Source organism: Arachis duranensis, chromosome 9, assembly GCF_000817695.3.
Source record: "Arachis duranensis cultivar V14167 chromosome 9, aradu.V14167.gnm2.J7QH, whole genome shotgun sequence".
Classification (NCBI taxonomy): Eukaryota; Viridiplantae; Streptophyta; class Magnoliopsida; order Fabales; family Fabaceae; genus Arachis; species Arachis duranensis.
This window is the reverse complement of record NC_029780.3, coordinates 118255679-118282416: the sequence shown is the minus strand read 5'-3', so window position 1 is coordinate 118282416 and position 26738 is coordinate 118255679. Positions and strand designations below refer to the sequence as shown.

The following is a 26738-nucleotide window of genomic DNA, read 5'->3' as shown; positions in this document are numbered from 1 at the left end:
TTGTTAACTGATTCTGGGTTTGTCTTCCTCTATTTCCCATACCTTGGGTTTGAGTCACAATGTACCAAAAGCAGATGTTGCTTTTGTTTTCTAGACCTGAAAAAGATGTGGACTCAAATTTAGATTGATTGTTGTGAAATAAGCCCTTATAAGAACACTTTAAAAAAAAAAGGCCTTATAAGAACACTTAAAAAGCCAATCCAATAAAACTCAGACCCAAAAATAAAAGAAGAAAATCTCTCTTAAAACTATCAACACCGCGACCCAAAAAAAAAATAAAAATAAAAATATCAACACTAATTTGATTTATATTACTCTCAAAATATAAAAAAAAAAACACTAATATGACTTATATTGATGTCTCCTGATTTTTATTTTTTTGACATAAGTATTTCTATTGATGCTATTTAATACGAAAAGTTTAATCATCAAAAGTTGCTATTTAATGCAAAAATTATTGTGAAGAGAATATTATTAAGGATAAATAATAAAAAATTAGTAAATTACCCATGTCACAAAATGGAATCAAAACTAATGCAAGTAGAATCATGCTAATATATTTTCTATAAATATATATTATTTGTGCGGCTAAAATTTTTTAATTACTAAGATCTAATTATTCTAATTTCATATGTAATTAACTTACAAAGTTTCTAAAAGTTAAAAATTATAAAACTAATCGAAAACTTGGTTGAAGCGCATTTCATTAAACATATTGAATGTGGTAAAATTAAAACGAAATAAGAGAATTTAAAACTTAATTTTAATGTGATAGAAAAGAGAACATAATCATTATATACTTTAATTCAATCTATGAAAAAATCAAAATCACTACCAAATCAAATAGTTAATTATTATAGTAGAAATCAAAAAGTATAGAGTTTAAAGTAGAGTATTGGTATTATGTCACAATTAAAAAATTGTTTATTATAGACAAATTTATAGATAGATTTAGTCTTTATTACAGATGATTTTTTTGTTACCGACGAAATTACTGAGGATTTTGTTCCACTGTAAAAGTCTCATAAAAAATTATTTACTGATAGATTTTTTTCTGTCGGTAATTTATCGACAGGTTTTTTCTCGGTAATCGTCCTCTCTATTTCGCTAAAAATGTCATATTTTATGACAGATTTTTCGTTGATAATTTACCAACAAATTTGTCTCTATTACCGACAGATTTTTTTCGGTAATCATCCCCTCCATTTTGCTTAAAACGTCAGATTTTTTGACAGATTCTCCGTTAGTAACTAAAGTCAAACTTTTCGTCAAATTTTCTGTCAGTAATTAAAGCCTAAAAAAGCATTCACAACTCTTAATACATACGAATTTTCTGTCTGTAAATCTGTCACTAAGGTAAAACATAATTTTTTTTAGATTTTTCCATTGCAAAATGAGTAATTTAGATTTGTTTTCTAAATTTACTCCATCAAACACACTATGGATTAAAAAAAAGAAAGCCAAAAATTACATAGACAAACATAATATTCATTACATCATATCTAATTAGCATTCAAGAATAAAAGGACTCATAATTAATTGACAAAGTATGCTAATTTGAATAAAGAATACATCATAAAAGAGTGTCGGAATCATACAAATTCTTCTTGTTGATCAAGATGCCATTTTCTGATAATGCATTATGGTCATCGTCATCATCATCATTATTCACATCAAAATGACCCAACCCAATATAAAAAAAATGGGTTCATTAGCAACCAAACCACAGTGCCTCATAAAATTGTCAAAGAAAACCACTTTCTTGTGATAAATCCTGATGGAATTCCAAACCTTACATCCAGAAGTGGAGCACCCCCATTTTTCACTATTGTAAGTTTCCTCTGAAATGAATTTTTCAACATCTACAAGGTAAGAAAAGAAAAGGACAATAATCAGAATTTAAAAACCGTTTGAAGTCATATTAGGTAATTGCATTGAGGAACTTACTGCAGATATTTTAGAATCCCATTTAAAGAAGCGAGTGAAGAACGATGACTCACTCTCTTCATTGATAACATATACTAGAGCCACATGAGATAACTTCTCCAAGAAAAAGTTGTGCTCAAGAAATTTTTGTTCAATTTAAAAGCATGAGTTAGCAAATCCACAACTGTATTTAGAAACTGGAACATATATCAAATGTTAAAAGACAACAAAAATACATAAGTTAAAATTTAAGAGCGAGATTTCTACTAATATAGGGGATATCAAAGGAATCAGAGTGTACATGATTTTTAGACCCAAGCATTACTTGAAGATTGAAAAACAATTAGACAGGGTCAACCAAATATGAAGGCCACAAATATAGTATAGAAAATTTCTCTGAAATAATACTTACATATATCAATTAGTATTTGAGGAGCCTGTAAGTTTAGATTAGCAAACAAATGAACAGATACCCAAGCATCTTATTCTAAATAGACTATGAAAAAAATATGTATCCACTTTAACTTTCTCTAAAACATGAAATTCCCTCAGGAGTTGTGCTAGAAAGTGTACGCTACAAGAAAAAAAAAGAGTTTGAAGGGAAACATACAACTGAGAACACTTTTTTGATATTTCAGTAGCTCATGTAGACCATATCCACCTTCACTAGTTTTGATTTCCCATAAATAACCCTGAAAAAGAGATCCAGATTTTACATATTACATGTGATCACAGTATAAAATACAAGACAATAATATGAAGCATGTTATTACATTATAGTAATTTCAACAAATTGATGCAGGCTTTAAGACCTCAAGGAAAATAGAAAATATTGAGCACCATACAACCAAATGTTTTGATTCGATCAATAAACAGCAGCAACAAAAATATGTGATTTGCAGGATAATGACCTTGTTTACTATAACTATCCGATCTGTTGTAACAATGGCACTGCACCTTTCAAAAAATTGCCAGCTTCACCAGTGTTGAGAGTGTGCATCCTTGCCCAAGTGGAGAACACCCACTCCAGTGCTCCACGCCACTCCAAAGGTACCCCCAGGTTACCATATGTAGCTATAGGTTCCACTCCCTGAAATATAGCATCATCAGCTTGTTTGCTTATATAAAAAGACAAAATGAAAAGAGATAAACTATCTAAGAATTAATTATAACCAAACCCTGCAAGTTTTGGAAATGCAATTTACTGTTTCAAGATCTTTCTGTCTAATTTTAGGATATGACTTAGTAATTCTCAATTAAAGGAAGCCAAGTAGAAGGCATAGAGTGAAAAAACATAATTATACTCACAATACTCACATAAATTTCTGTCTAATTTCATTTTAACTTTTAACCGATATAATATGAGGCATCATAAGACAAACAATCAATAACATTGAGCATTAAAATATATCACAACAATCAACAATTATTAGAATAATACAACCTTGAATAACAAAATACTTATTTTAAAACGTTGAGAATTAAAATAAATTATACTCACAGGCCACAAATGAAAGTTGATGAGAACTAATGTACTCTTAAACTAGCACAATAGACACTAGGAACTGAACTGGTGATGATGACAACATTAGTGGAAGAATCTTGATTAATCAATTCTAATGCATGCTTTAACGCTCTCATTAATTTGGTGTCTATGGCATTCTTATTTTTAGGCCTATCCAAAATTACCTCAAAAATTCTTGCTAAAAAAAAGAATAAATAAAATTACACGTACACTATGATCAACAAACTTAGTCTTAGCATAATAGTTTATATTACCAAAATCTGAGTGTTGGAGTTTTTGAAGCTTGACGAACTCAGAAGCAGAAGGCTCCAAAATGAGAGGCATGGGCATGTACCTTTATCACAAAAAAAGAGATTGATTTTATAATCAAATTATCAAAATTGTGTGGAGATAACAATGAAAAGAAAATTTAAAGCACCAAACTTCAAATCTATAAATGGCATTTATAAAAGATATACCAAGTGGCCTTTGTCAAGGAACCGATTGGGGTAAAAAAAAGGGACTTTTCAAAGTATAAAAACTTCATAGAATATAAAAATAAGATATCAAACATGAAATTTCTTATGAAATAACGCGCGTATACATCATTGTCCTGCTTTTGGTTCATGCTCATCTTCTCCATCTTCCCTCTTTCTGTTACTAAATTTTCAAACATTCAAATTCAAAGAAATAGAGAAAATAAATAAATAAAGAATCGTGTGAAACAAATAAGTTCAATTAAAAGCAAGGTAACATAAAAGCATCAAAATCACCTAAAAATAAAAATTTAACATTTGACACAACGTCAATATAAAATCTAAACACAAATATATTCACCTAATTGAAGGCATTTAAGATATTAACATAATTACCGTAGAAGTCCTATAAAATTAATATTTCTATCCAAAACAAAAAGTAAAGTAAAATAAGATTAGTTGATAATGACAAAGGCATTTTGTTAACAACACAAGGATAAGGCGACCTTATACTAGATTCTGATTGATTACATTCAATAATCTTCTGTTACACTATACACATGCATTCTTAATAGAGTAATTCAAACTACATCATAGATTAAAATTGCTCTAGCTTAATAACAATAGGTAGAAAAAAAATCTGAATATCAACAAAAGTGACATCTACTCATTGTCACATATAAGTTGGCAATCATTAACTAGTAATTATATTGATCACTTATAAACCATATAGTTGTTACCCTATGCCAACAGTATATAGATTGATATTGCGATAGTATACAAACCGTTCAAACTAAAATATAGACAGCATCCATACTTTAACCACACGCCAATGATCCAAACACTCTCGATATACATATTTTGTTGTACCTTAGCATTTGTAAGGAGTAATGAAATCTCTGCATGGGATGAATTAAAAGTACAATTAACTAAATATAAGTAAATTTATATACAACTAAAATTCACAAATTTATATACTAAGGAATTGCAATAAATTCCAAGTATCGATAAGCTGAGCTAAGAATTTAGAGTAGCAACTAAAAAACTAAGAACTACAGCAAGAATTATATGCGTAATAGCTCGATATAGATGATCGAATCCCTAAACTAGAAATTAGAAACATTTAAACAGAAAATAGAAAATAGAAAGGAAAAAATTACCATTTGTTTCGAGATACTAGCATGTGAAGATGAACCTCTTTCATCACTACAACTACAACACGCTCAATCAGCATCAACAACAATAAGAAGATAGAAACTACGAAAAAAAATTGATAAACATAAAATTGGCACAGAAAAATTGAGCTCTAACTAAGCAACAGAATCACAAAATCAGAGTATACTTGAAATTCACGAAGGGAGCAGATGCGATGAAAGCAATGGCGGAGAGAGCTCTACGACGATGACAACAAAGGGAGAAGACACGACGAGAGTGGCGGCAAAGGAAGCTTGTGCGATGCATGGGATGATAGAGAGATATCGTGTGATGCAGCAGTGGCGGCAGCAGTAGTAGCAGTGGAAGAAGCTCGTGTCACGGAGAGAAGAAGCAGCTCGTGCGACGGAGAGAAGAAAAAGCTCGTGTTTTATTTGTGTGGAGTGCAAATGGAACTCAAAATAGTGGGATTAAGTTAGGTTTATGTCAATATCTTTCGATGGAATATTTTAAATTACAGAGAGATTTTTTGTCTATAATAATTTGATAAAATGCAGCATTTTGCGCATTTAAATACAGACGAATTTTCTGTCGGTAATTATTTTCTATAAAAAAATACTAATTTTTTCGACAGAATTATCGGCAAATTCTCTTTTCCATTTGTAATTAATGTTAATTCATTTTTCTTTGTTTTCGACGAAAGTTCCCTAGCAAAATTTGTCTATATTTCTATGGGATAAAATTTGTCGGAAATATTTATATGTAATAAGTACTTTTCTAATAGTGTGTGCGTGTATTGTTTGGTGGTGGGTTTAGAAAACTCACGGCGGTGACGAAAGAGACCAGTTCGACGGCTAAGTGGAGTGCGTGGGTTGGTCGCAACAGAGTTAGAAGCAAAACAACGTGGCTTCTATATGAACGCGAATATAAACTCGAACAATGAACAACGAATGAATACGAACGGTAAACGCCGAAAAAATATAAACAGGAAACTCTGAACAATCACAGACGGTGAACAGCAAAAATGCGAATGACGAAATGGTAATCAGTGCATTGTTACCTTCTCATCTCAACAGTAATTAGGATGATGAAGAATTAAAAAATAAGAAAAAGTGAGAAATATAGATTGTAATTTTACCATCGAAATACTACTTAAATTTCTAACGGTAAAAAAATTATACAAATAAATGTCATAATTTTATTCAATAAAGAGACTTTAAAAGAAAATTAGTAAAATAAGTGTAGCTATCCATTTAATATTTAATTTGGTGCAATGAGAATCATTAATATATTAATAGGTGTTTATATTTCTTGTGACAAGTAATCTTCACTTAAAAAGTTCTCGTTTATGATGATTTATAAATTATTATACATGCATCCGATTTATTGATAAAAATAAAATGAAATCAAAGTATTATCTAATGTTATTATATATGAAAATGAAATAGCATTGTTAAGAAAAAGAAAGAGGATTCCTTAGACAAGAATTCAATCTCAATGCAACCCAAAATGAGACTTCAATCCAACACAATCTTAACAAATCCACTCAAATCAATCATAATAAAACAATTTCAATATACTTTAGTTTTAGACACACGTAGGTACGTGACTGACATATGAAGTACAGGTTAATAATAAATTTCAATTACAACATTATGACACTTCTGTTTAACTCTGACAATATTAAGATTACTATCAGATTGTGACCGATGCAAATCTCAATTATAGAATTCAAGAATCATTGAGGCTCATTTTAATTTATCAACAAATGAGACATAAATATAAATTTAATTTAAATGGGGTTTACTGAATAAATGGTTGAAGATATTAGGATTGAAATTAGATGGCTATAATTTAGATCTAAAAATTAGTTTATGAGGTAAAAGATATTTTATATTTATAAGACCGATTTATCTTATATTTTAAAGGTATATATTAAATTTTTTTTACTAATGATAAATTTAACATGTACCTTACTTAAGACACATATTAATTAAACACATATTTATAAACTCTAAAAATTTTATTTTTAATAGATATAAAATTCATAATGTATTTTTTTATGTTCTTAAATGATAATATAAAGAATTTAATTTTGATACACTGTTAGTGTAAAATTGTTTTATATGTGTATCCAATTTTGCAATGTCACATAGTAAAAAATAACTATCTTTTACATTAACGGCGTGAATAGTTATTTAAAAGAACAGATGTGATTGCATGACTGTATAAAATATTTTATACTCTCAGTGCATTAAAATTAAACTCTAATCTAAAATGTAGACGTATACAAAGAAGAAGAATTAGAGAATTGAAAAAAACTGTATTTGAAAGTTAGAATATAAATATACATTAAAAATAAATTAAATCACACATATATTTATACATAAATATATTAATAGTTAATTTTAGTAATTGATTTTAACGTATAAATAATATCTTTGTATATTTATATATACACCATGTGAAGTAATGACTTGCCAACCTCTAACCATATATACTTTTGTACTTCAAGTGTTGAATTATTGGCAGATAGCTAAAATGATTGGGATAAAATCCATCAATATTTTTAGCAGATCTGTTGGCTCTTAAAAAATAGTGTGTGTGTCATGATGAGGATCTCTTGTTTTGTGCCAATTAGGGAACAAAAATCTATTGGCTGCTGTTTTTATCTGGATTTGCATATCCACCTAAAAGGATCTATATGCATTGAATTCGATACATAATTTTGTGCATGCATGTGTTTGAATGTATGCATATAAACAAATATGTGATCAATGCTAATGTGGCATATCACCTAATTAGTTATAACATTATTATTATTATCTATGTTATTATTAGAACTACTAATAATGATTACAGAAATAATTGTATGTATTATTTTGAAATCTTTAGAACGAAGAGTTCTTAGCTAGTAATAATTATTTTACATGCATTCAACTAACATATTCTACTAGAGTGATACATGAATATGTAATAATAAAAAGCATATACTTATAAAATTTTCAATGTTTCGAATGAAATTGTATGCAATAATAAAATTGTGCATGACATTGAATTATTTGTCACAAAATTAAGTGTTAAAAGTTGAATTTCTAGCGGAATTGATACTACAAATATCATATTAGTAAAATCCTATATTTATTCATTCCCTTCTCATCATATCTCCAGAGAGATTAATCACACTGTGTTTTGATGTAATTATTATTATTTTTTTTTCCCTTAGCTTGTGCATGTTCCAACCAGCACAATATTATCTTTCTTGTGTGCCTTTTTCCTATCACTCCCATCGTGTGGGGTATATAACTTCCTTATAAAAACCACTTATATCTACACACAATAAGAGAAGCTGGTATTTCGTACAATTCATGTATGCAAAAAATCAACTCGTACTAAATTAAATATATTAAATATACTTGAGCCAAATCATATATAGTAGTACAATTTTTGCATACTAAAATATTGAGAAGGTCTTGGCATTGAGCACTTAGAAATATCTAGACATTTTTTTTTCTTCATTATATTATCCTTTATATATATAAGTCCATTTTAATTTTACTTCAACACTCTTGCCTACATCTCTGCATGTATAAACCTCAACACTCTTGCTTCTACTTCAATTCACCACAAATTTTTCATTAAATGATGAAGGTCATGAAGGTTAAACTTCTCAAAAGTTGGCTAAGGGGGTTTACTAAATTGGGAAAGGTAAAGGCTAATTTTCTCATCAAATGTGCAATAATCCATGAAAAAATTGATCACATGTGGATTGGATATTGTTTCTTATTCCAAAATGATGAAGAGTCATTATCATCATCATGTTCATATGTACCAAAAGATGTCCCAAAAGGGCACCTAGTTGTGTATGTAGGTGAAGATTGCAAGAGATTTGTGATCAAGGTAGGTACACTCAACAATCCACTCATTAAGGCATTGCTGGATCATGCTGAGGACGTGTTTGGATTCGATAATAATATGCTTCGCATTCCTTGCAATGAGACCATTTTCCTAAACATTCTTCGCAATGCTACTACTCTTGAAGATGACCAACATCATAATCAGAGCCTCTTACATTGTTTCTAGTAGTATTATGTATTCACATATGTTTTGTATATAGCAATGAGAATTTCTATTCATGGTCAAATTCTGATACAATTATTTGGAAGATGTATATTTTGTTCCTAGCAAAAATGTGTACATAAATGGACGGTAACTAGTAGCTTTTTTATAGGCTTGGAATGGGTAGGGTAGGGTAGAGTTTGAATTCTACTCTAACCCTACTCATGGGTTGAAAACTTTTTTAAAATTCTACCTTATCTTATCCGCGAGTTGAGAATTTCTCAACCCTAATTTTATCCGCATCCTAAAATTCTAAACCCTATCCTATTCGATCCTACCCGCAGAAAAAATAAAAAAGATTTCAAGCAAATATAAAATTCAAACCTTTTAAATGTTATACTTATTAGTAAAATAGAAAATAAAAAATTAAGTTCAAATTAAAATTAAAAATAATAAAATTTTAAAAGATCTAACATAAAATTATAAATAATATGATTATCAACTAATTTACTATAATATTATTAACTATTAGTACTCTACTCTATTCGTAGGCGAACTCACACTACACCCTATCCTACTCGCAGCGGATCGGATAGACAACCCCCGTAAATAGAGTATAAATTACCAGCCTTATACATACATGTGTAGTTGTTAATGTATATAAGAAAGTTAATTTACTTATAATTGCTAGCTATTATTGACAATACTATAGTAAAACTCAGTACTTTTAGTCTTTTATTATTATTGGGATTTTTGTGTAAAAATTATCTAAGTACTGTTTTTTATTATTATAAGTACTTTTAAATGTTAACTGAATCTGGTGTACATTCTAATTTTAAGAAAGTGACTAATGTTTAACTTATCTATTTATCTAAAAGTTAATATATAGTATAGCACAATATTATATATGGGCACTTAAATTTAAAAACTATTTCTATTTGTTTAGCTCATTTCATTATATTTATCCAGTGTCATTATTATCACTTGTACGTGTGTGTTATGTGAACTATACTACTATTGTTACCGTAGACAATATATACTTATTAATTATTAGCTATTGAATAATTTATCTTGGTTTTTCAAAAACTAGAAGGCCAATACTTTTTGACAAGAAACTTAATAATAGTGTTTTATTTGATTTAATATATTAAATGAGGCACACAACTTTATGGAAACTCTGTATTCAACCATTTAACTATAAAAATTTTTATCTCATTTTTACCCTACAATAATGTTACCTGAATAACTAATTTGTGTACAACTACCTAAAGTACACAAAGTCCAAAACATACCTATTTGTGATAGTTATACAAATAATTATACACATGGGTTGATCATGTGATATTTGCGTTTTTATCCCCACAATAAAGAAAAGTAATAAACAAATGAAATCAAAGATACTAATGTCTACCTCTAGTAGGGTGGTAGCATAACCATAATATACTTGTGGCAGAAAAGAAAAAAAAACTAGAATAATCCAATGTATAATCCAATGTATGTTATGTTGCATTTGTTTATAGAGACAGGACACTGAGATAGAGACACTGAGACATAAAATTATGTTTGGCAGAGAAGACATGGACAGAGACAATGTGTCCAGAGACATAGAATTAATGTATTTTGTGTCCATTTTGACAGAAAGGACACGGAAACACTAACAAGAGACACAATTTATTTTTTATTTTTTCTTTCATTATTATCCTTGTTAATTTTTCATAATTATATTTTTGATTGTTATATTTTTATCTCAAAATTTTTGAATAAAAAAAATGAAAATAAATTGAATTTTCATAATTTGTTTTAATTTATCACCAAATAGAATACAAAAACACAAAATTTTATGTCTTTGTCTATCAATGTCTTGTCCTGTTCTTAGTGTCTTGTTCTGTCCTATGTTCTTAGAAACAAACGCAGCCTTTAATGTCATATATACCAAACTAGCTAGAGTTGTGAATCTTTCAACTTATGATTTCTAGGTTTTAGATTTGCTGCATCGTACATGTTTATACTTGAATAGTTGAATGTTTAATCAAATAAGGAAAGGTGAAAAGAAAACAGGCTAGCTAGCCGAGGGCGCATAGTACTTTGGTCTGATATAGAAAAGATTTAATGGTCCAAAAAGGAAGAAATAAAACCATTTGTCCTATGTACCCTTTTAAGTCCTTGCAAACTATACAAAGATCTCCAATTATTAATGAACATGGGTAAAAATTAAAATACCATAAATGAGAGAAACATAGATTCTTCAATTCACACCAATGTTTCTTGTTTGAGGTCTAAAATTACATTGACAAAGAGCACATACATGAAAACTTAAAGAGACATACAGTTAGCTATCACATTTTCATTCAAATACATGTCCATGAACTATTAAAAATAATAAATAAAAAAGAAAGTATACATGACAAGAAGAGGAGAAGCAACAGTGGAGCTAGGATATTGGAAGAGGAGAACCATTCCACTCCTTTAGACATTCCAACATTGGATCAATCAATTTTCCTTGACACATAGCGGTGAATACCTTATCACATTCCTCGCCAGGGGACCTAACTTTCTCACCTGTCAGCAAATCTGTTCCCAAATTTTCTCTCACAAACTTGTAAATTGGATATGATCTACACTCCTTGATTCTGTTAGGAACAGCAGCATTTCCATTCTCAACTCCAATTCTTGCACTCTCAATCTCTTTGGGCAAAAGGGTCTTCAGCTCTTGCTCAAAAGCTCCAATCTTTTGGAAAATTGAGGTGCTTGCATTGCACTCTTGCTCACCATTCTGTAAAGCATGATCAACCAAGACTTGTCTCAGCTTCTGCATCAGAGGGTAGCTTGCGCTGCAAGGATCATCGGCGTAGGCGAACACATACTCGCGATCCACGACCTTGAGCAAGTCCTTTTCGCAGAACCTGGACGGATGTAACTCGCCGTTTACCCCCATTGTGAGCACCCTTTTGGCCACTTGGCTCACTGTGTTCTTCACCGTGTTCTTCAGATTCTCCTCTAAATGCCTAAGATCAATGGCTTGGCACAACGCTACCAAGTAAGTTGATGACATCAGCTTCAATACATCAACTGCCTCTGCTGTTTTTCTTGATGAGATCAATCCCAAGGAGTTCACATCTTGGTTATGTTGCTCAGCACTCTGAACATGGTTTGTCACAGGGTTTGCAAGATATTGCAGCTCAGAGCAGTATGAAGCCATGGCGATTTCCGCGCCTTTAAAGCCGTAATCCAAGCTCGGATTCCGGCTAGCCGTTAAATTCGAAGGCAGACCGTTGTTGTAAAAGTCATTAACTAACTCGGAGAATTGAGCAAACATGAGTTTGCCAATGGATGCTATGGCCAGCCGGGTGTTATCCATCGACACACCAATCGGAGTCCCTTGAAAGTTCCCCCCGTGCACCGCCTTGTTCCTCGACACATCGATCAATGGATTGTCGTTTACAGAGTTGATCTCCCTCTCGATCATCTTCGTGCTATGGCGAATCACCTCAATTTGTGGTCCTAACCATTGAGGCGAAGTTCGAAGAGCGTATCTATCTTGTTTCGGCTTCTGAAGAGGATCAATCTCATGAACCTTCTCTGCAGCTTTAACATATGAGCTTCCATCTAAGATATGTTCCATTATTGCTGCAGCTTCAATCTGACCAGGGTGGTGCTTCAATTTGTGAGTTAGATGATCGGTAAACTCCGGCTTCCCCTGCATAACTTCCGCGAAAATCGCCGACAAAACCTCCGAGAGGACGGCGAGTATGTTGGCCTCGAAGAGTACCATCGAAGCTAGGCCAGAACCAACTGCAGTTCCGTTGACCAGAGCCAGACCTTCCTTGGGCTGCAAGTCAAAGAAACCGCTGTTGATTTCGGCCAGCTCGAAGGCCTCTTTGGCATTGAGGAGTTGTCCGTTAGGCCCAACTGACTTGGAGTTGGGCCTTCCGATTAGAAGGCCCGCTACGTAGGACAACGGGACGAGGTCGCCGGAGGCGGTGATGGTGCCGCGGAGAGGGAGGCATGGTGTAATGTTGTGGTTGAGGAACTTTGTTATGGCTTCCAAGATCTCGAATCTGATTCCGGAATAGCCTTGGAGCAATGTGTTGATCCTAACCAACATGGCTGCCCTTGTTGCTGTGTGGGACAATGTGTGACAAGATTCTGTGCCGTTGCCGAATATTCCGGCATTCAAGAATCTGTTTTGACAAAATGGAGTAATGGTCAAATTGTATTCATTAAACAAAATGCATAATGTAATGATTCCTAGGAAGCTGCGAACAAGTTGACTTAGTCAAACTAGTATGTTCAATGAGACTGACCCAATAAACCATTCATGATATAATTTCTTATTAAATGTAAAACTATATTTATTAAATTTTTTAGATAATAAATATTAAAAAAATACTATAAGACTAGCTAAATTTATTGATTTTGGTTAATCGTTAGCTAACAATATTTAAAATTATAGGCTAAAAATATATTATTGAATTGCTAGATAAAAAAAAAATTGGATTGATGGCTAAAAGTGTTGGACAAAAATAATAAATTCAATTGATTTTTTATTTTTTTTAAATATTAGTAAAAAAAATCTTTCCTACGATTAAAAAATTTAAGATTCTTATAAAAAACTGATAATTAAAAAATTATCACTTAATTTTTTTACTAATAAAGAATTTTGCTCTAAGATCATTTTGTAGAGTGGTTCTAAATTTTTTGCCATAATCTATGAGACCAAGACCAAACAAACATAGTTTTTAAAAAATTATAATTCTATATTATTAATTAAGTACAAAAATATTAATTATGTACTGCAGAAAGAACAACTAAGTCTGAAAATAAGTGCACAAATCAATCAATCATACTCATTTAACTTTGTTATTGTTATTACTAATTTTGATAGACAAATTTATGTAGAACTTTGTTATATTGACAGTTAATTAAAGAGACGGATTTGTGTGTTGGAGAGGGATGGAGTATTAAATATGGATCAAGTAAAGTTGTGACATGAGTGGTTCCAAGGCTTCCATGTAGATGGAATAACCATAAATCCATAATATCGGTTACAAATTAATGGGATCACATCATAAACTTATGGGGAAAGTTAAAAGGCAACAATTTTAGTAAAAAGAAAAAAAAACGAAATTAATTAGTGTTAGTCCAAATAACAAAATATTTTTTCTTTACAGTTTTATTCCCCTTTTTCTCACTTAACTACCACTATTTTTTCTGGCCTCTAATTTTTAATTATATTATGCCACATCCATATCCATGATTGTGATATGCAAGTTTATGATTGTGATATCCATAAAACTTATTCATAGAGAGATACAGGTAATTTGGTTTTTCTAACTATGCGTGTTGAATTTATTAACGTATATACGTGATCCAAAAACAAAAATACAACGAAGAAAACAAAAGGTTTATATAACTTTTCTAAGTATTATCTTAAAAGAAAAGTATAGATACCAATATATTATCCGCCAACTTCTGCCAACTCTTATTTATATTTGTGTTTTATGAAAGTGTGTTTGTAGATGTGTCTAGTAATTAATATATTTTAAATACATATATAAAGAGATACATCCAGAAAATATATCTATAAAGACACTTCTATTAAACACAGTTATAAAAAAAACATTTTTATTAGACACATCTACGAACACACTTTCATGAAACACAATTATAAATAAGAGTTGGCAGAAGTTGGCAGATATATTGTTGGTAACGTAACAGAACCGTTATCTTAATCAAGATTTCAAGATCAAGGTTGGATTGAATTAAAAATGGAATAATACGTACACCAAAGCAAAAACAAAACAATACAAAAAAAAGCCACAAATGGAAGTCAGATATCCTCCTAGAACTAAGCCTTTTAATTTATTTATTATTTTGTACCATTGTTAGTTAGACAAGTTTTCTTTATCTTGACCCACTTGACCTTTTCTTACGTTACATCTCACAAAGCTAAGAATTAAGTAATCTTTTCAAAACTCGAATTAAGAAGAGGGAGGGGTGGTATAAATTAAAGGTTTTAAGATCTTATAAAATGCTTTAAAAACTACTTCAAATATTTTATATGAGATTAATTTTAATAGTGTACTGTTTATTGCAAAAAACATTCATCTAATCATATATCATCACATAAAAATATTTCTATCTTTAATATATATCCCATGATTTTAAAAATATTTTATTTGTTAATAATCACATCTAATAATAAAACTATATGTGAATATGCATGTTGTATTACTTGAATATTCTAATTTTTGAAGGAAAATAGTAAAGTACTATCACATAATTTATTTTAGAAATTTATCAAATAATATCAAATATAGATACAAAAATTAGGACGAATATATACTAATAATGAACTTTGAAAAAAAGTATAAAAGTGTAATATTCTTTAAAATTAAAATTGGCCTGTTATTAAATGTAATGAATAAAATAACACGCTATAAGATATTTTCTGTAAAAAATACATGTAGCAGCCTGTTTAAAAATTTAAAAATAAAAATAATGAATCTGAATAATAAANTATTTATTAAAAATTTTAAATTTTTTACTAATAATAAAATTAACATGTTTCTGTAAACAAATTAGCTAAACTTTTTTATGAATACAAAATATGTTCAGCGTTTCATTTTTGTTGGATGGCCTCTTTTTGTAACTTTGTTTTTAACTTTTTAATTTTTATTAATCCAAACTGGAGTGGACCCCACAAACGGGGCACTTGGGTCATTGTACAGTGTGAGAACAGGAAAAGATCCTCCAATGGAAGGTGTCTCTGTCTCACACAAATGACGTATTCAATTAAGAGAACGATTTTGTCAATCTTTCTTCACAAATCACACTGATTATTGTATGGGATATTATTGTTCCACCAATGAACACTAATCTTACTTACCTAACATTTTGTGCCTTAACTTTTCAAGAAAAAAGTTTAGCTATCATGTGTTTAATAAACACATCTTAAAATTATTATTAGTATTTTTTAAAATTTTTATTTTAATAAATACATAATAAATATATTAAAAGTTTAATTATATATATAATTTTTAAAATTTTGAATTCATAATTTTAATTTTTACTCTTAAAACATATATCAGCTAAATAAAAAAACTCAACCCCACAAGACAAGTCTTGCTTAGCGTTGTCCACACAATTTTAAATCAAAGATAAATAATTAAATTAATTAAATTGTTTAGAGAGTAAAATATTTTAATCATATTAAAATAATCATCAAAATCAATCATCAATATAAAATATATATTAAAATACATATAAAATACATATTAAAAATAAATTAAATTAATATATGAAACACAGAAAATGTCTAAATGGCAAATATAATTAATAAATATAAAAGATATTTGTGAATTTTTGTTAAAATAATTTAAATTAATATATGAAACACAAAGAAAGTTAAATAACACCTATTATTATTAAGAGTAATCCTAAAAAGATAATAGTTTAAAATTATACACTCATTTCATCTAATATTATGTATTTATTTTAGAATTAATTAATAAATATAAAATAAAATAATTTTGGACAAATTTATGCTGATATTTATTGTTTTTTAAACATTTTTATATTATTAAATAGAAAAATAATATATAGAACATACATCTATTCAATATCAATTATGGTATGTACTTCCACTTATTAGTTGTTATCCTGCAAAAATCTAGCCCAAATAAAATTTATTTACCATTATTAAATATTAACATCATTAATAACATCTTGCACTATATGTGGCCTACATCCTATAGATTCCGACCCCCAAAACACCATCATATTTTTCATGTTCAACTAATATTCACAATAACATTAAAAAAGCAAAAAGAATTCACACCTATGTCAAATCTACAAACCGATAAAATAAAGTTTCTCAAATTAGGACATGACCTCGTCGATCACCTAATAATTACTTATAGCACGTTACTAATAACCTACCTACCGCCAAGTAACGACAATCACAATATTCACTTATCACACAAATAAACATCAAACTCATTGATTTACAAATACAAATTTTTCCTTTTATTTTTTTGGGCGGAACTCAGTTGCAGTCGACTTCACGTGAAGTTGATAACTGAGAGCCGCTGAATGATTTGACCAATTTGACTAAATTTTTAACGACTCTCAACTATCAACTTCACGTAAAGTGAAATCGGCTGCACCTGAATTTTTACCAAAATATATAGTACGCTAGCATGCATTCGTCAATTCTAGCAACTGTAGAAGTGTTAATGACAATTGATAAAAGGAAACTCTAGCTAAAACCAATGTAATTAATATTCAATTAATTGTTACCTTATGAGTTCATTTTGAAGGGCACCACCTTGCTTGGTTCTCCTGTGTGAGGTTGCACCAAACCCTGTGGTGACACCATAGCTATCCATGCCTTTGTCCATGCTCTCCCTCACCCAATCACTGCTTGCCTTCACCCCGGCACGTGCCTCCTCCGCCAGAGCCACCGCCACGGCACCATCGTCGTTCATGGCCACCGCGGCCACCTGGGATATGGTGAGTCCCTTGCCACCCAAGAACACCTCCTTCTTCCTGTACTCTTCTATCATCCGCTTTACCTCGTCGAGATGACTACCTTTTAGGGCCTCTGCAGCCATGACCCAGTTTAGTGGGTCATGACTGTCATTACAGAGGCCCAAAGAGTCGTTTCTGCTGCTCGAATTCTCCATTTAAAAAAAGTGGTTGGTATATGTATAATATAATGTGACTATAACGATGATGATCACAACAAAAATAAGAGAACCACCTTGGGTTTGTGATAGCAAAAAAATAAAAATGAAATGAGATAAAGTGGAAAATTTTCTTAATGGGAATTGCAGGAAATTAAGAAAATTTTCCTGAGAAAAAGAGGAAAAAAGTGGGGGATTATATATATAGAGAGAGGGGGTTGGTGACATTGAGTGTAGGTGGGTAAGCCGATGGGTTAGTTGAGAACACGAGGTGACCGTTGGATGATTATGGGAATGGAGGCTCATGATGGAGACACGTGGAAGTGTGAGTAGTAGCTTTCGCAACACAACTTATGTTGTTGTAGGTGGTGGTGGTAGTGTTAGTGCTGAGTCCAATCCAAATCTAAATCAGAATCCAAGTTTTATTAATTACTATTATTATTATTATTTTGAGGCTTATATATTAATTTTAGTCCATGTTTGAAAAAATAAGAAGGAAAGTGAGTTGAGAAGGAAGTGCGGGTTGGTGGGTTGAGATTTGAGAAAGAGGGTAGAGGAACGCTCGAAATAATAATGACTCAGTATTAAATTAAGATACGTTGATTTCTTAACTAGATAGACATCTCAATTATTAAGCTTGAGTTTATTACTTGAAAAATAATCATTATTAGGAGGCCAAGATCCAACTCTAATGTGAAATTCAATTGAGTTGATGATTGGATCAGATTAATCGAATTTAAAGTAATAGAACATAAATGTGGATTATTCAATAATTGGGATAGTAAATTAATAGTGTTGTTTAAGATATTATATTAAAAGATATTTCTATAACTTACAGAAAAATAATATGATATTTCCTTTTAACGGAGTTACATTAATTTAATTATATTAAAAACGTATGATAATATAATAAGTCAACAGAAAGAGGTACATATGATTAGAAAGTACTATAAACTACAAATATAATTAAATTTGGAAATTTTAAAAGTTCAAATATAATGACCAACAATAATGTTAGGTTATTTGGATAACCAAATAAACTTCAATCTAAGAATAAAGAATAAAAGTTAGAATATTAGTGTATAGGTCATACCAAAATTTAATATTATAACCATGAATGTATTAACATAGTGTTGCACTGAAAACTAATTAATTATTTGATGATATTTCTCTATTAAATTACACCAGCAATCAATAATCATTTCAATACTCAACCCTATTTTTAGAAAAAAGAAATACAAATTATAAAAATTGGTACAACAATAATGAAGTATGGGTTGCCACGTCATTGAATTAAAATGACAAATGTTTAGGCTCAATATAATTATTATATTAATGGTGAGAATTTTCAATGAGAGTAGTAATGCAAGGTTGCCCAAAATAATGTGTTGCCTAAATTCTTGGCCGGACAGTCGGACACATGTGGTTTCGTTTCATTTTGTTAAAAGACATTGATCCATGCGGGAAGAAAGAAAATATAAAAATCAACCACCACTAATAATACACCAAATAGCAACATTTTCTTTTTATACTATCCTTATGATGATTAATATTGGATTAGTGGAGGGAAAAACGTAATATATTTTGCTTTATATAATAAATCCATTTTGATCATACATAAATATTGTTCCGGTATATAGAATATAGACCAGAATGGACGTCGATGATACGGTGATTCAGTGTGAAGGGATAGACAAAGGATCTACAAAATATATAAGTTAACGTTGCAAGTAGAAGTATACGAAGTTAGTCCAACTCCAAAGAAAACAAGGAAGAGTGAGAAGTTTATAAGATGAGAGATCTATTAACTTACTACCTTAAGGTTTTGAGTTAGATGTGGTGTCTTCTCATCTTATATTATCTCACTTAATTCCTTTTCAAAATCTCTACGGTTAGCCCAACAGTTTAAAGTTAATATGTAAAATTGTACGGTTTTTTATTTTTCGAAAAATTTATTAATACGAATTAAAATAGTCTTTTTTTATAAATGATTAAATAAATCTTTTAAAATTTATCAGACAATTTTAAAGGCCATCAGTTTTTCGCTATGTTATTAACAGCATTTCTGTCAACTTCTGTTAACTCTTGTTTATAACTGTGTTTAATGAAAGTGTCTTTATATATGTGTCTAATAAAAATGTCTTTTTTATGATTGTATCTAATAGAAATATTTTTATAAATGTATTTTTTAGATGTGTCTCTTTATATATATGTTTAAACTATAATAATTAATTATAATTGACAATAAATTAGTAAATAATTTATTAATACTCTATATTTTTTCTAATATTTGTTGGCTTAGTATTGGTACAAATGTATTTGAGTGAATTATCGGAGGAAGTACTAATTAAAGTTGGTGAGGTTTCTAGTGACTCTGATATAGTGGGAGAGGATGGTGGAGTAGAGGTCTGTATAAGAAGGGTTGGTATTGAAATGTTTGCATTTCAAATTTTGTGGAATCTAAACTTTGATCTGTTTAATCTAAAGAAGACTTTGTTTTAGAATTGTAAAACATAGAATGATAAGAAAATAAAGTTTCAATGAAATTGACATGTCTAAGCAAGATAGACTTTATTATTTTTGGTCATGCACGGTAGCCTTTATGATTGGAATCATAACCAAGAAATAGACAAATTTCATATTTATAATCAAACTTATAACTCTTATACGGTCGTCTTAAGAGAGGAAGCATGCATATCCAAAAATCTTAAAGAAAGTAAAATCTGGTGATTGATTGAATAAAGTTTTATAAGAACTTTTATTATCAAGCATATTTGTTAGTAATATGTTAATGATGTAGGTAGATGTAATGAATGTATCCTCCCAAAATTGCAAGAGAAAAAGTCTCATTTAGACAATATGTATATGCTTTCTTTCTATACTCCTTTGTTGGTAACGTGTATAAGGACATAATATTCTATGTTAGATATTTTTATTGGCAAAAAACTCAATAGTTAAACTAATTTTTTTACATATTTTTAATTGAATCTTGATGTTTTGTACACATGCAGAAAAAATAGCTTAAAAATATTCATCAATTTTGTCTCGAACTTCATAAAATTCGGATAAATAAATGACTTTGTTCTTAAAGTAATTTGTCATTGAAGCAACCAACCAAGTAGTGGAAAGTCTATTATGTTGGCGCCAATTTTTTGAATTCTTATGATTTAGTAACCCCAATTCGACAGGTCAAGGACTAATCCGTCGCGGTACTGAGCTCCATTTAAGAGTTTGCTGCTGGCCAATGGGTTGCTGCATGCACAAGGCGGGATTCGAACCCCCGACACTTGCTTAAGCGGACTAGTGAGCTAACCACTAGACCAACCCAACTTGGTTAGCATCTAATGTAAATTGTTTAGAAATTTTTGTTGGATCAAGATGATTTTCAAAACCCAAACTCTCAAGAGTAAGAATTGCAAGATACCTCCAAATAAAGTAGTTGTCTTCATTGAATTTTTCGATAATGGATGAGAATGTCTTCTTTGTTAAATGAGAAAGTGTAATTTTCATTGTGAATCAAAAGATGAAATGGTGTCTCTAGATACCATATTATGAATATTTATATCATCTCTAATACTCTCTTTTAAGTAAATATTTTTTAAGTTTATTTGATTTTTACACAGATCTTTTTTTTCTTCTTTTATTTGCTTTATGCTATTTTTTTCTTTTATACTTCATCAAGAATTGAACTCTTTCGAATATAAAATTTTGATATTATAAAAAATGTAACAAGAAGTCAAAAGAAAAACATCACAAAGCAAAAGAAAAAAAATTGAAAAAAGAAAAAAAAGAAAGTAGAGAGCAAAAAAAGTTCCTTGACTATGAAAAAAATCAAAGACATACAGGTTAAGAAAATTCAAATGTAATTTCATTCAATCCATAATGAGATATTAGTACTATATATAGGCATTGCCTAAGACATGCTGATACACCAAGAAGCAAGAAGAACTAGCAACTTCTAACTAATTCTATATATACCAGCAAAAACTAACCAACTAAATTACATTAGTTACTGATTTTATAATTAACTTTTCTCTTCTCCCTTAATACAATCAGCACTGCATTAACGAAAGTAGTACGGTCATTTATAAAAGTAATGGACTATTTCAATTCACATGTTAAAAAATTTAGTGACTAATTTTGAACATTATTTTTATAAGTTTAATTAAGGAGTTAATTTCTTTCTGTCAATAGTAATCAACTTTTTGAAATTATATTTTCATTCTAAATTTTAAATTTTCTAAAAAATAAAGATTTAGGTGTGCCTGTGTAAATATTCTAACATCCAAATCATTAAGAATGTAAAAATTAGTCATGGAAGCTATAAATGAATGTGAGAGACATAATGTATGAGCTTTTAATGTGGTATCGTAGCTTCTTAAAATAAGTGAACCCCAAAAAAAAAACTGTTGTATATTAGGGTTTTTCATTCTCTGTATATGATGATGTCTTTGTGACTAGATGCTAAATAATAATAATAATAATAATAATAATAATAATAATAATAATAATAATAATATGAGTTTCCCGATATGATATACGTATACAATATTTAACTAAGGATACAGGCAAATTAAATATTGTCGAATTTGAGTTCTGAGAATAGAAAAAGAAATTTCTAAAAGACTCTAACAACACACACTTTTTATGAAGTATTTATTTTAATTTGTCTAATGTAATTAGTCAAATATAATTCTGATAATAAGATTCGGATGCGGGTTTTCTATTGGAATAATTGCTTTCATTTCATGAAGGTATCTTGAATAGTTAAATAAGTTTTCATTTCATATTAATTATTATTATCTGATCCACTTGTTGATGATTAGAAACCTTCACCAACCCCCATTGTAATCAAAGTTGCTTTACAGTTGGTAGAAGAAAGTTGTGGTGTGAGCCTCCTTAGCTTGTCTTTGAGATTTCAAATAAATTAAATTAAACCATATATAAAATGGTTTACTATAGTTCTCTTTCTTGTGCTATCCAATAAAATACTATTTTATATTCTTAATAAATCAAAATTAACTTTTACATAAACGTATCTAAATTAAAGGAATTGAAACATTATTTGTCAACTAGTAAAATACGTACATAAATATATATAGAAAAAAGTTTAACTAGGAGCTTTTAAAGAAAAAATTCAATTTTATATAGTCAATCAATACTTTACATAGCTGCTAATTCTATATTTTATGAGAGAATGAAATATATTAAAATTGACTGTCAAAAAAAAATTATTTCTGATATAATGAAGTTACTTTTAATTTCAACCAAAGATCAAGTCATTGACATCCTCTCCAAACTATTATCTCCAAGACTATTTTAGACATATTTTTTCAAACTTGAATTACTCGATATATACACTCCAAATTTAAAGGAGAATGTTACTTGATTATGTCATTACAATTCTTCTTCAATTTTTTTTCTTCTGAGTTCCCTGGTTCGGATTCTATCATAGTGGCAAATTGCAATTTATCTCAAACTACAACTTGAAGAAGAATGTTAACTAGTTGAATGAGTTTAGTTTGTAGTTAGTATGGAGTCCCAACTGACAACACTCATGTAAGAATTAGAGTCCGATTGGGAAGTAGAAGAAGCTACTCTTTTTTTGACTTTTAAATTATCAAAAGTCACAAGTAATTTGTGTATTTGACATCATTTAAAAAAAATTTAATTTATCAAAAAGTTAATTTATAGTCTTTTGAAGAAGTAGAAATATATGACTTCTCTACTTTTTGATAAGTCATTCTACCACTTACTTAAAATAAATTAATTTTAAAACAAAAAAATCTACTTTTATTCTTGACTCTGTAAAAAATACTGACCCTTCACCACCATTTTCATGCAAGGTCTGTTAGAAGCACTGGCCTTCCACCATCATACCACCATCATTCTCACAATCTCACGCAATGTTCCAAACCTCACCATTTTCACGTAATGATTCATCTGATAGAAGTATTGATCTTCCACCACCATTTTCAGACAATATTGCATCTGAATAACCTACTGCATATATTCCTTTTAAATATTTTTTATCATTTTATCACTCTATTTTTTATTATTAAATTTGTATTTAAATGTGGTATGAAATTTCAGTTTTAATTTTATTTTTTTTACATGTGATTTTATAGCTTGCTATTATTTTCATAGTTAATTATAGAAAGTTCTTGACCTCAATAAAAGAGAAGGGAGTTATAATAGGAGTAAAAAAAATAATAATCAGCAACAAAATATACATTGACACACATTTTATATTTATTAGTGATTAGGTTATGTAAAATCAACATTCAATATTAAAAAGTATTTATTATCATCGTTATTTTAATATTCATTCTTTTTTATAAAAAAATTATTTTTTGAGTTATTTATCCAAACACTACAATTTTAAAATAAGTATTTTTATAACTAAAAATTCAAACACAAAATAACTTACAAAATAACTTATTTATAAGCTGTTATTAATAAAAAATTTTATACTTTAAACTCTTTTTTTAAAAAAACTTATTTAAGTTATTTACTCAAACTGAGCCTTAGGTAGAAGAGAGCCGATGTAACACTTATAAGTAAGGGTTTGTAAGTGAAGTTAGTTAATAAAAAAGGATTACCATTTTGTAATAATTCAGAGTAAAAAGTTAATCTATAACAAAAGTCTAGCTAGCTCAACTCCTTTGTTTTTCATCAAATTCTCATCCCTTTCCTCTTCTTTATCCCTTCCTTTTTCTTCATTCTTTTGTCTCAATGACAAAGAACACAACATTTAACAAAAAAAAAAAAAAACAAAAATTATTAATTATAGCACAGGATCTACAAGCTTTTATAATGTTTTAGTCAAATGTCATATATTACTTAATGATAGCAATGATCTACAATTCTTTTTGTAATGTTCCTAATTAATTGTCATATATGGGTGCATATTATATATCTTCAATTTAACTAATTAAATTATATTCCATAAAGAATAAAGATACAAATTAAAACGATCTATAAATAGTTGTTGTTAATAATATTGCTATATATATCACGAGCAATCCTTGTAGGTATAGCTAGTGGGTTGGTGAAAAGCTTTCAATAACAATGACAAGTAATTAAAAGGAAAGTTTCTTCATGAATCAAAACCATCGAAAAGGAAATAAAACAGAATTAATCAGATTGGTTATATACATATAAAAGGAACAAGAGCAAAAACTCTTTTACTTCAACTCTTTGTTTGATAATACCTAATCGAACAACAGCATTAAAAAAAAAGGAAAAAGCTTAAAGATACAACACCAACGTAGTGATGATGTATATATAGATTGAAGAAAAATTGAAACAAAAAAGGGGCGTGGAAAAAGAAAACACATTAAATTAAAGAAGAGTATTTATCTATTTTGGTCCTCAAAAAATTTCGGATCAGACACTTTAGTCTCCAATTAAAATTAATTACTCGATTGGTTCTTAATAATTAACTCTGTCAGTCATTTAAGTCCTTTGCTCCGTCAACTTTAACGGAAGACAAAATAGTCCCTGACAACTCTAGCATGAGACAAAATGGTCTCTGACCTCTTATATTCAAAAACGACACTGTTCTCTTCCAATTTCTATCATATCTCGCATAATACTAACAGTCTAACACTGTACTTCAAGCTACACAATGCACACTCTGCAACTTCAATGTTCACAAAATGAAAAATTCTCAACTTGTTATCAACTAATTTATACTCAGGAAACTAATAACTATGTCTCTCAAGTACTAGTTGTCTTCGATGGATCCCATAAATCTAGACAGCAAGTCTGATTTGTTAAAACCCGTCATCGTCGTCGCCATCTCCCTCCTCCTCTGCCCTATCATCTCCATGACCATATTGTCCACTACTCCGATTGCTTCCTTCAGCTTCTTCTCCGAACCAATGTTCAGTAATCGCTTCAGTTTTCATATGAGCGGCAACGGTGACATTGCTCGTTGTACTGATAGTTTGGATGCGAGGTCAAAACAGTCTGTCAACTTGGACTCCAGAAAAGAAAGAATAAAGCACTCAGAGTCATTTTCAAATGAGAATTTGCATATATAATGTCGAAGGAGAATATCTTATCATGATTCCTAATGTCCAACAATCTATATTACTTATCGGAGAGTGGAGAAAGGCGTGCCCTTGGGGTAGTTGTGGAACTTGGTTTTGAGAATGTGGTGGACGTTGTTGGGGTTGGAAGTGATGCTATTATCAAGGACGTGGAAGTGGATGCTTCTCATGGGTGAAGTGCGGAGGAGGTGAGTGTACTAGTTACAGAGATTTAGGAAGTGTGTGGTCCATGACATGTTGAGCTAAGTGCGACACGCGTGACAGTTACACAATGGCTTGATCTTGGAACTGAGGACGAGGAAGAAAAAGAAGACTGTGAAGGTGAAAAAGGAAAGTATGAATGTTAAGGTTATGCGAGATAAGATAAAAATTGGGGAAGAACGGTGTCGTTTTCGAACAAAGAGGTCAGGGATTATTTTGTCTCCTGTTAGAATTGTCAATGATCATTTTGTTCTGTGTTAGAGTTGTCAGGGACCATTTTATCTTTCGTTAAAGTTGACGGAGCCAAAAACCTAAGTGACTGACGGAATTAATTGTTAGAGACCAATCGAGTCATTAATTTTAATTAGAGATTAAAATGTCTAGTTCAAAATTCTTTAAGAATCAAGATGGGTAAAATCTTGTTAAAGAATTTATGTAACTATATTATAGCTATTTGGTGTGGCCCATTACTTTGATGCATAACAAAATGTACTTTTTATATGGAAATGTTTTTTGTTTTAAGTATAGAGGAATATTAAGGGCAGTAATTTTGGTGTTTTGTAATCATTAATTAGTCATTAATAGTATTTTTAATGGTGTGAGATTACATATAATGATAAGAGATCACTCACTTTTGTTTTGATAATTAAGTACTGCCAAAAAACACAAAAATTAT

General features: G+C 29.8%; 2 protein-coding genes across 2 annotated transcripts; one reads left to right on the top strand and one right to left on the bottom strand.

Moving 5' to 3' along the window:
* Nucleotides 1–8703: 8703 nt before the first annotated feature.
* Nucleotides 8704–9141, top strand: LOC107467907 (uncharacterized). The gene has a single exon (XM_016087130.1). It carries the CDS (start codon nucleotides 8704–8706, stop codon nucleotides 9139–9141), a length of 438 nt encoding a protein of 145 aa, XP_015942616.1.
* Nucleotides 9142–11343: 2202 nt separating this feature from the next.
* LOC107467923 (phenylalanine ammonia-lyase 2) lies at nucleotides 11344–17946 on the bottom strand. Its single transcript, XM_016087150.3, has 2 exons — nucleotides 17419–17946; nucleotides 11344–13298 (listed from the first exon to the last, which is right to left on the bottom strand). Exons 1-2 carry the CDS (start codon nucleotides 17802–17804, stop codon nucleotides 11549–11551), a joined length of 2136 nt encoding a protein of 711 aa, XP_015942636.1. The 5' UTR covers nucleotides 17805–17946; the 3' UTR covers nucleotides 11344–11548.
* Nucleotides 17947–26738: the final 8792 nt, after the last annotated feature.